We start from the raw sequence: 10,889 nt of genomic DNA, 5'->3' as shown, positions 1-10,889 counted from the left end.
CCAGGTTCACATCCCATGGTCTCTACGTCCTGGCCATGTGTCCTCAAAGAAGCTGCTTACCCAGCTGAACCTCAGTGTCTTCTTCTGTAGCAAAGCAAACCCACTTCTCACCTGGCGATGAGGCTCTGGTGTGATAACAAGTATCTACAGTGCTTGCAGCCCAGTGCCTGGCACCTGCTGGATTCTCAGTTCTTGTTAGTGTTTTTCTCACTAGGAATAAGGAGACCTCCTCAACATCACCCTTTCCCTGCATCACAAGCTTCCATGGCCAATGTGCTCAGGATATGAAAAAAAATACATCAGACCATTTTAGTGAAGATGCTCAGATCCCAAGGTCTGACCTGTGTGCAGGCAAAGACCATCACATTTGGAATGGGGAGACTGGGGGCCCAGTCCCCAAGTGCCTGCACCCTGACTCATCTTGTGAGTCTGGAGAAGTCACAGGCTCTCTGAGATTTGTTTCTGCCTTTCTGGGAAACCAGGGCTAGAGGAAACAGGGCTTATTAAATATTTTGGACAGCAGTGGCACCCCTAATTTTTAACAAGACTGTGCATAAACACAGCGTACTAACAGACACTCTGACTGGAGCATGGTCCAGGGACGGCTGCCACTCCCTGCTTCTTCTCAGCCCCAGCACCCTCTGGTGCTATTCTGAGGGCTCCCGAGGCTCTGGGAGCGCCACGTGACAGCCATTGGGCTCGGACCCCTTCCTGCTACAATCGTTCAGGTCTTGTGTGATGCCCACATCATACAGCCACTTAGTTCATTCTGACCGGGAGAGCGTGTGTGTGTGTGTGTGTGTGTACACGTGTGTGTGTGCCGTAAGCAAATGCTCAGAAAGAAAGCAAAAAGAGGTTCCAGCAGCCATTAAGAGGAAATTACAAATGCATTTTTCTCTGCCTCCGGCACATTAATAAAAGAGATTACAAAGCTGGAAAGGAGTCGGAGCAGGGCAGCCTTACAACAATTGGAAGGGGGGGGTGGGGCAGGTGGGGGAGGCTGCTTCCTGCGCAGACATCTGACTTCACGGCTGTTCCCGTGCTGAGAGGATCTGGCTGCTGGGAGGACCTGGAGCTCACGCGCTAAACATCAGGGGGATCCTCACCACATGCGCTGTGGGACAGGACAGACGCGCACTGGGACATGTCCCAGCACAGCAGCACCTATGGACGGAGAGCTGGAGACTGATTAACACTGGCCCTGGAAAAGCACTGAAGATTGCAGGGTGTGAGATAAAGGAGGGTGAGAAACACAGAAAGTGCAAAGGTGTCCTGTGGTCTTGAACACGGGACGGCCACCATGGTCACTTTGTCTCCGTGGTCATAGCAAGCGGTTGCTGTGTGTGTGTGTCACGAGCTCTGGGCTAGAGAATGGGGCTGGTTATTGAGTGACTGGATCATTGGCTCCGACCCTTCGCCTTCCCCTCCCGTGCATCCATAACTTTTGCCACGTGACTCTGCAGCCTCTCCTCAGACAGGGTACATCCATGTGCTTTGACTTTGAGTTTGACTTTGGCTTTGGCCAATGATATATGAATGGGAGGGCCAGGGTTCCAGTTTTGGGTTGAGGCCTTAAGAAGCCACGTAAGCTTCTATGATTCTCTTATCCGTCTGCCTTGGTAGTAGAACAGGTTCTGGCTAGCCTGCTGGCCTACAGGGAATGACTGACATGTAGAACTGAGCCAGACGCAGCTTGCAGCTCAGAGCTGCCCCAGCTGACTCACAGAACAAAGCCGGACGAGGAATACATAAATGTCTCTTCTTGCACGCAACTGAGATTTAGTGGCTGTTTGTTATACAGCAATAGCTAACTGAGGCACTCATATATGAAGTCTTTCATTTTACTCATGTGTTTGTTAATTCAGTAACTATTTCCTGAATACTTTCGTGATGGACAGTTTGGCAGGCAGCAAAGATATAATAAGTAAAAAAGAAATCTGTGAAAATGGGCAAGGATTTCGGATTTGTTAATTCAAGAACTAAGCATCCACCATACACCAGGCATGGAGATCAGTGTTGTAATTGCAGTGGCGAACAAAGTCAATAGGGCCCCTGCCCTCAAGATGCTTATAGACAGCAGAGAAAATAAGCAACGAAACAGAAAATGTCCAAAAGTCTGATAGAGAAGGTGGTTTCTTCCTTTAAACCAGTCCCTGTTCAGAGCCACAGATGAGAAAGTCAGTAGACCTTTGCAACACAAAGTGGTAAATGGTGGCATGAGACGCCTTCAGCCAGCTCAGAGGAAGTACCTCGTGCAGCTTGGGGCTGGAGGTAGGAACAAGGTAGGTGAGGAACGGCTTCTCGGGGCCCACAATGTCAAGGTAGCACCGAAGGTCAAACAGTCTACAGACCTAGAGAGGAAGAACTGGGATGGAGCACCAAGATGAAGGCGTAGGAAGGACAATGGCAGGGTGATGGGAACATCCATGGTGCCCAAGGGCCAACACCTTCTTCTGCTGATTGTTGGGAAACAAAGAGGAAGAGGGAGAGGCAGGAGATGAGCAGCTGAGAGGGACCAGAGCATGGAGGAGTCTGGGTGCCAAGTTCAGATGCTTGGACTTGATCCAAGGAGGGAAACAGAGAGCCACAGAAGGGTTTGAGCAGAAAGCCGTATCAGGTTGCCATCTGAGAACCTCAGAAAGGGGCAGTGGCTGGAGTGAGATCAGAGGCAAGGAGGCAGGGTAACCCTCCAGGAGAGGAGAAATGACACCCATGCTGGGCAACACCGGCAGGAGAAGTGGCCCCACCCTTGGAATTGTGGAATCAGAGATTGTGCAGCGTGCGTCCTGGGGCCACCAAGCTCCATCCTGTCCCTTTGCAAAAACTGGGTCTCAGAGAGGGTGGTGCCGTGGCCCTGAGTCTCACAGCAGGGAGCTCAGGGCTCGGGGCTGGAACGGAGATCCTCCTGTTCTAAACCCCACGCTCACTCCACAGCCTCCCTCTGTCTCCCAGTCCCCGCAATTTGATTAATCATATTAATTACAAGAATAATTCTAATTACTATGCTCCAGTAACCAAGCCCCTGCTCCGTGCTAGGCTGTGTGCTTAGCACATTATGTGTAAAATCTCACTGGATCCTGCCCACATTCTGAAGAGGCAGAATTTCTCATTTTACAGACGACAGACCTGAAGATCAGAAGGTGACGCAACTTCAAGTTGAACCTCAGTGTTCGTGTTAGTCAGCTCAGGTGGCTGCAACACAACACCAAAATCTGGGTGGCTTAAATAGCAGAAATTTATTTTTCATAGTTCTGGAGGCCGGGAAGTCCAAGGTCAAGGTGCCAGAAGAGTAGAGGTTTGGTGAGGGCTCTCTTCCTGGCTTGCAGGTGGCCACCGTCACATTGTGGGTTCACAGGCCCGTGTGTGTGTGTGTGTGTGTGTGTGTGTGTGTGTGTGTGTCTTTCCAATGAGGGCGGCAGTCTAGAGCAGTGGTTCTCAGGGTGTGTCCCCCCCTTGGCCAGCAGCAGCAGCCATCATCGCCTGTGAGCTTGTTAAACATGTGAATTCCTGAGCCCCCTCCAGACGGACTCAATCTGAAACTCTGGGGTAACACCCAGCAATCTGTGCTTAACAAGCCCTCCTGGTAAGTCTGATGCTTGTTCAAGTCTGATCTGGTCTAGATGAATGATTTTTTCCATTTTTTAAAAATGACATAACTGCTTTCCTCTAACCAAATCCTGAGAAGGCAGGTACCCAGAGCAGATGAAAGCGGCAGTGCAACGTTGAAGCAGAAACCAGGGCCCTGAGCTCTGTCCCCTCTCCCTTCCTTGCCCATGTGAAGGCCAAGGTGATGTCCAAGCTGGCTGCCCTGCGTCAGCTCCTCCTGCCAACCAGAGCCCACAGCTCCACCTCCCCCTGCCTCCCTCCCCCACGGCCTCCATTCCTGTTTACTCGGTCTATAAAGTATGGATTCGTTGTGGCCTCGAGAAACCTGGTCTTCTTCTTTCCTTCTTGAGTTTTTTTAGAATAGGCCTGAGCCTGTAATTCGGCTAATTATTTCCCAGAGCACTGATTTGGTGGCTACGGCACAGCACGAGGCAGGGAAATGGAGACAGGTCCTCGGAAGCCTCTTTCCAGAAAATCTAATTACATCATTGAGAAATCTTCTGTCTTAAGCAGCCTCCTCCACCGCCATAAATTTACATATTCTATACGCCTTCGCTGGAACACTGTGGGCCCCATTTGCATAATGTTGCTGGAGGGGCCTGCGCTTCTCTTGAACCCGAATGCAATGGGAGCGAGGAAGCAATTATTAAGCTGTAGACATTGGCAGGGAGAGAGGCCTCAGATGGATTTCAACTCCAAACCTCCCTCACTGCCCGGGCTGCTCATTACCCACGGCCTGGATCCCAGGCGGATGGAGGATCCGAGGGCCAGGAAAGTCGGGCATGCTTTCTTCGGGTTACGTCTCACGCCGGGCCCGGGCCCAACGTGGGTGAACAGCTGTGGTTTTCTAGTGCTGATTGTGGGAGCAATCCTGTCCCACTTCCCACAGGTAAATGCGTTTCTTGGACACTTTTGTCACGTTGCCTTGGCCAACACATCCCTACCCCTCGCTGTCACACACCTCCACACACCTACAGGCAGGTCGGCAAGGACTTGCCTACCTTCTTGCCAGCAACCTACCAGAAATGCTTAATTTTTAAAAAATGGTGTTGAGCAAAGTCCCAGCTGGAAAGGGCCAGTGGAAACAAGAATTCTCTCATGCCGCAGTGGCCTTGCTTAAAATCTATCCATCTCCAGACTCCAGGCTGCTGGGATGGTGTGATATTCCTTACTTCGGGCTTCTGGTGGGACAATCCTATCGATATACCTGGGCTTAGAGTCTCAGACCAGGGGGTTTTTGATGCTCCAGAATCTACGGGTCACTCTGTAGTCTTTGGACTTTCCAGAGCTGTGAACTTGACCTCTGAGTCCTTCCATGACCTGCCACTCCCAATCTCAGGAGCTCATCAATGACCGCTTTGAGCTCTGGGGGCACTATCTTGGTTTCACTCCTGTGTCCATCTGACAGGTCTACTCCAGCGCTGGTCGAGTGGCTTAGTTGGTTGGAGCTTTGTCCCCTCCACCGAAAGTCTGTGGGTTTGATCCCCGGTCAGGGCACACATTTAGATTGTGTGTCTCATCCCCAGACAGGGCGACCGATCAATGTTTCTCTCCCACATCAATGCTTCTCTGTCTCTGCCTCTAATCACTAAGTGTATCCTCAGGTGAGGACTAAAAATTAAGTAAACAATAAAAGGTCTCCTCCAACGTGCAATGCTCAAAGAACAAGTCTTGAGTATGGGGACGTCTCCTGTTGAGACTTTGAACGAGAAACCTTGAACGCAGCCCTTCCTGACAGTTTTCAACCCAGGTTCATTCATGGAAAGCCCAGCCAGAAATCCACCTGTCCAGTTCCATAGGTAAATACTATGACTACACTTAGCAGGTGCAGTCATAAATACTATGAAATAGTATTTATATATTATTCATAGTATTTACCTATGAAATAGTATTTATACCTCTCATTCCAAATGAAGTGTTCACCATACCTGATAAATTTATTGACAGAACAAGACAAGATCATACAAGTCACAAAAAGCTGGCTGAGGATGACCCTGTGCTTTACTCCTCATATTTCGTAATAGTCTATGCAATGCTAACTTTCTCAAACCGGCATCTTTTGTTTCTGAGGAGATGGAAATATATTGAAAAATACCAGTTTCGTGTACGGCTGCCTCAATACCCAAAATGGGTAGAATTCGTCAGCTCAGAGATGACCCGGGGCACTGAAAGTGCACTCCATCCCAGTATTTGAACACTGAGCCAGTTGTTGGAAATTTGAAACAGCAGGTTCTTTACTGGGGAAAAAAATAACATATCTTCGCTTGCTAGGAGGTACAGTCTCCTCAAAAGACCTCAACATTTTGTCCTCGGCGCTGACTGTCTCATTACAGGAATTTGGAGGGAATTCACTTTTTCCATGATTGCATCCAATGTTGACTTGCTTCTCCAAGAAAAGGAGATTGTTCCTGATTAGCCAAACTCAGGGTGCAAAGAGCACACATGGTGACTTTTCCAGAGGAAATTCTTTTGGTGAAAAACTGGGGCTAGAGCTTCCGAGCCACAGATGGCCTTTTCGATTCGAGTTCAGGGTTTGGATGCGGGTATGTGCTCAAGCAGGTCCTCAGCACATCTGTTTCCTGGCCTGTCAACAGAGTAATAATAGTACCCACGTTGCTGTTGACATTGGGGGAGTTAGATGAGATACAGTGGTTGAGTCACAGGAAGGTTCAATAACCTGACCAAAGTCACAGACAGCAGACAGCTGGGGAGGGACTGGAACTCGGGTGTGTTGGTTCAGCCGTCACCTCTCATGCTGCCCCCAGTCACGACACAGGAGTGCCGATGGCTGGTGCTTACAATGACCCAGTCACATGTTGGTTGGCTTTCTGGACTGGACTGCTGGGAGGGGTGGGAGTGGGTGGTTTGCAAAGAGAGACACTCAAGGGAGCATGAGGCTCACTAAACAGGCCTCTTTTAGGGGTCAGTGCTATTTCTAATCAGCCTTAGCGAAGATGCAACCTCTCCCCCATCTTCTAGGTAAGGCCCCCTTTGCCATGGGGTGTAGGTCATTATGGTAGAAAAAAAAGGAGAGATGAAATGGCAAGAAAAGTAAATGCCATTGTGTCCCTGGCCCCTCGATCCCCAGGGGCAGTATGGATCCGCCATGTTCCAGGGGGGCTGGTGGCTCTCTTCCCTGCATTCCTGCAGTGACGTCACAGCCTCCCAGGCAGGTCCTTCAAGGCAGTGATGAAACACGTGGTGTCTGTGCAAGGCACAGCAGGCAGAAGGGAAGAAAGCAGTCGCACGCTGTGAAAACACCAGAGCCAGCGGCACCACGCTCATTCACCTGGCAGTACCCCCTACAACGGAACACCTACTGACACTATAACTCAGCGATCCCAGGCCTAGGCAGACGCCCAGCAAAAAAGGAGGCGCATCACCAAAGGACGCACGCAAGCACCTTCACAGTAGGTAGCACTCTTGGTAGCAGCCTACGACGGAGACCACCCCAACGTCCCTCACCACGGAAGCCGATGAATTGTGCTGCATCCCCAGAAAGGCGTACCATCCACAATGTGGGTGAATCCACGGTCGTACCCAGCCACTTCCTGTTTTGGAAATAAAGTTTTATTGGGACACAGCCATGTCCGTTCATTCCATACTGTCTATGGCAGCTTTTGCGCTGCACACAGGCAAAGATGACAGTGACAACAGAGATGGTGCAAGCCATGGACCCTAAAGTATTTCCCATCTGGCCCTTACCAGGATGAACTTGCCAATCCTTGCTATATAAAAATGAAAATATACAGTCTAGGACTTTCCTGGGAAACGGGGTGATAGTCACAAGCGTGACACTGAGAACCCATTGCACGATTGCATTCACATAAAGTGCAGAGACAGGCAGAGCCAGTCTGTGCCACTAGTAGACGAGGTGACAGTTACCCACGGAGGAGCGCGACAGAACGGGGCACGGGGAAGCTTCACAGGCTCTGAAAACGTGCTGCTGATTCTTGATCTAGGTGGCATTTCCACGAAGACGTTCACGGACGATGTGTACACTTCCCTGGGTGTATGTTGTTTGCAGATAAAAATTGTAAAAATAAATAAAAAAGGAAGAGGAGATGTGCAGAATGGTGCCAAGTATTGTATCAATGTATTTCCTGGACGGAAAGCTCGAATAACAGATTGTCAAGTCTAGAAAACAGATAACTTTAACTTTTACACATGAACACACATTTATTCACTCGCTCCGCAAATGTTTATTGATCACTGACATGAGCCAGGTGCTGAAAATTCAGCAGTGAGCGAGGCAGACCCAGCTTCTGCCTCCTCAGCATTTGTATTCACACTCACATGTGCCACTGGGGTCCCACCCGGGTGTGCACGAATGCTTGTGCACAGAGACCTGCCCAGTGTGCACCCAGAACCTGCATCTTGGGTTGTGTCCCTCTCGTGAGGGCACTTTTCTGAATTTTGCTCTCCTGCCCCTCGCTACCACAACACAGCTGCCCTCCTCCTTCCAACACAGAGACTGACATGGGGCTCAGTTCCCCTGGGGGGTCTGCACCCTCAGAGGACCGTTGACCTGTGCTGGCCACCACTCCACTGTTTATCCTCCCAAAGCAGGATGGGTCAGACCAGCTGGTTTCCCCAAGTCATATCTGGCATCTGAGACAATGGGATGGATGACCTTGAACCCAAGGATGCCCTCTGATATCCCCTGGATGTCCTGCCTGGCCTCCTGCCCTCAGTGTGGTCGCCTGCCACCCCCAGACTATGGTCACCAGAGCCTCATGGCCCAGTGGCCAGGGATTTCCCATATGCAAATGAGTGATACCTGCCACGGCCGAATATTTGTATTCGGTGTCCTTGAAAGAGTGGCAAGATGACAGAGTTAGAAAGTCATGAGCCCAAGTCCCCCAGGTTTTGAATAAGGAAATGGAAGACCCATGATGAGAGGGGCTGTCCCAGGGTTTCATGCTCAGGCCAGGCTATGCCTGCCAGACCCCAGGCAACAACCTGCCCTTCGCCCAGGTGAAGGCCTCATTGCTAAAGTGCCTGTGCTAAAAGGAGATGGCAGACCCTCCTCTAGTGGCCCTATCACTTACAACAAGCCCATCTTCTTACTCTGGAAAAATCTACCCCCAGTCTTGCCCCTGCTCACCTCTCTGACCTCGTCCCCTCCCATGGTTCCCTGGTGTCCTTTCTGTTCTCCAACATCCCAAGCTCATTTCCATCTGAAGGCTTTTGCACAGGCTATTCCCTATACCTGGACCACCCTTCCCCCTGTGTTCATGTGGCTGGCTCTTTCTGTTCATCAGGATGCTAGCAAAGCTGTCACCTTCTCAGAGAGATGTTCTCCAACTGTCCACTTTAGGGAGATGCCACCCTCCTCCATCCATTCTCCATTGGCTTCCCTTTCATGACTTTCTTGACAGGGCTCATCACTGTCTGAAATCATCTCATTTATTTATTTGTTCATTCTGTGAGCCGTATCAGCTCAAGGGTTGCCTCTTATCAATGCTCCTTCCCAGTGCCTCCAGGATGTTTGACATGTAGGAAGCATTTAGAATATGTTGAGTGAATGAATGAATGAATGAATGAGTGAGTGAATGAGTGAATGAATGAATGAAGCATCTACACTAGACTAGCTCACAATGCAGTTACATCTCCAAGAGGTATGAGCTCTCTCGGCCGCCCTGATTAAGACGTCTCCAGTATCAGCAACAGCTTGTGGCCTCTTTGTATATGGAAGCATATTGACCAGGGCCGGAGGGACACTTGGCAGCAATTTGTGTTTACTTTCTCTGATCAATAGGCATCTCAATGCTCACCCAACACAATCCATTGTTGATAGTTATTAATTACAGTCCTTCCCTTTTCTCACATCTTTTGACCTCTCATGTGGTTCGTCCTTGTCCATCCTCTGCTGTGGGGAGTTCCCAGGCTTCTAGCTGATGTCTGAAGAGCCCTCAGAGATTTGGCTCTTGTCTTCTTCTCCTTCTGAGCCCAGTGTTTGAACTACAGGTCTGGACTCTGCCCCATTCTCCCCGGCACATTTCGGGAAGGGCCCCTGTGGAGAGCTTGGGGTGGGAACCTTGTGGTGGGGAGGGCACCTTGGTTCTAACCTCAGCCCTTCAGTTCCTGTGTGTCCTTGACCCCATCACTCTCCTTCTCTGGGCCTTCAGAATGAGAAAGCTCTCAAAGACCTCCTCAATCCCTGATACTATAGGATTGTTAAAATTTAGACTCCTTCATGAAGAGCCCCCACACTTTGAATGTCCAAGGATCAAGCATCCTGAGTCCCGCCATTTTTCTTTTTTGGGTACACTATCTACCTCTGCACCCTTTAAATTGCACCCATTCATTTAGTCATTCAACAATCACTCATGCATTCGGATACACATCTAACAGACACTTTTATGGAATCTGCAAATATCGGCTACGTCACAGCACGAAGTACCTGGCATGTGCTCTGTCACAGTCCCTGTCAAATAAGTCACTCCAGCCTCCTTCCACTGGCCGTTCCACTGAAGTCCCCCAAAACACTCTAAATAACACTCTATCATCCTTATTACACAGATGAGGATACTGAGGCCCAGCATGGCCTGAGACATACAGCTAGTGAGTGGGCGAGTCAGAATTTGCACCCAGAGTTGTCTGGCCTAAGGTTTGTCATTTGACCATTCCAACCGGAGAGCTCAACCCTGGAATACTCACCTCCTATGGCCCTCTTGAGGAGAGATCGGTGGAGGCACTTTTGGCCATATACTGCTTACTGCTTCTCATTGAAGATGGAAACATGTTAGAAAAAGACAGCGGTTATAACCATACTAAGGCATAGTGTGGACAGCTTGTGGCCTGGGAGAGTTCACAAACCAGACCCAATGAGCTGCCACCAATTAATATTGCACCATAGACTCCTCCCTTTTAGCACCAAAGTCCTCTGGGGATCAAAAACACAGGTGACCCAGGTTATATAAAAAGAAAGAGGCTAACCATCAAATACCATTTACTATGCAAAGCGGATCCCATCTCCCTACAATGTGCTGATTTTGAGATACAGAAATGCATTCAAATTAACCCCTGAGCTATTCCTCTTCCAAATTCTCCATTTAGGGTTGACTCCGTGGTGCAGGATATTACCAATTCAGAGCTCCAGGAAAGCACAGTGATTACCTCGGCCATGTGTAAGGGCTCCATAAACACACTGCTTGATTCTGGCTAAAAAACAGAGCTCAACCTACAAGCTGAAACCTCCAGTGCAGCATCAAAGGCTCCCCCAGGACCTGACTCCAACCAAAAGCCTTCATGAATTCATTCAACAAATATTAATTGAG

General features: G+C 49.6%; 1 protein-coding gene across 1 annotated transcript; it reads left to right on the top strand.

Annotated features, from left to right (window-relative positions):
- Window positions 1–4,036: 4,036 nt before the first annotated feature.
- Window positions 4,037–4,470, top strand: LOC114509402. Its single transcript, XM_028527756.2, is given in 2 exon segments — window positions 4,037–4,380; window positions 4,382–4,470. Coding segments are annotated over 2 exon segments (393 nt in total). The 5' UTR covers window positions 4,037–4,045; the 3' UTR covers window positions 4,440–4,470.
- The last annotated feature ends 6,419 nt before the right edge of the window (window positions 4,471–10,889 follow it).

This window comes from Phyllostomus discolor, chromosome 13 (genome assembly GCF_004126475.2).
Source record: "Phyllostomus discolor isolate MPI-MPIP mPhyDis1 chromosome 13, mPhyDis1.pri.v3, whole genome shotgun sequence".
NCBI lineage: Eukaryota > Metazoa > Chordata > Mammalia > Chiroptera > Phyllostomidae > Phyllostomus > Phyllostomus discolor.
Note: the sequence above shows the minus strand (reverse complement) of the source record. Positions and strands in the feature narration are given on the sequence as shown.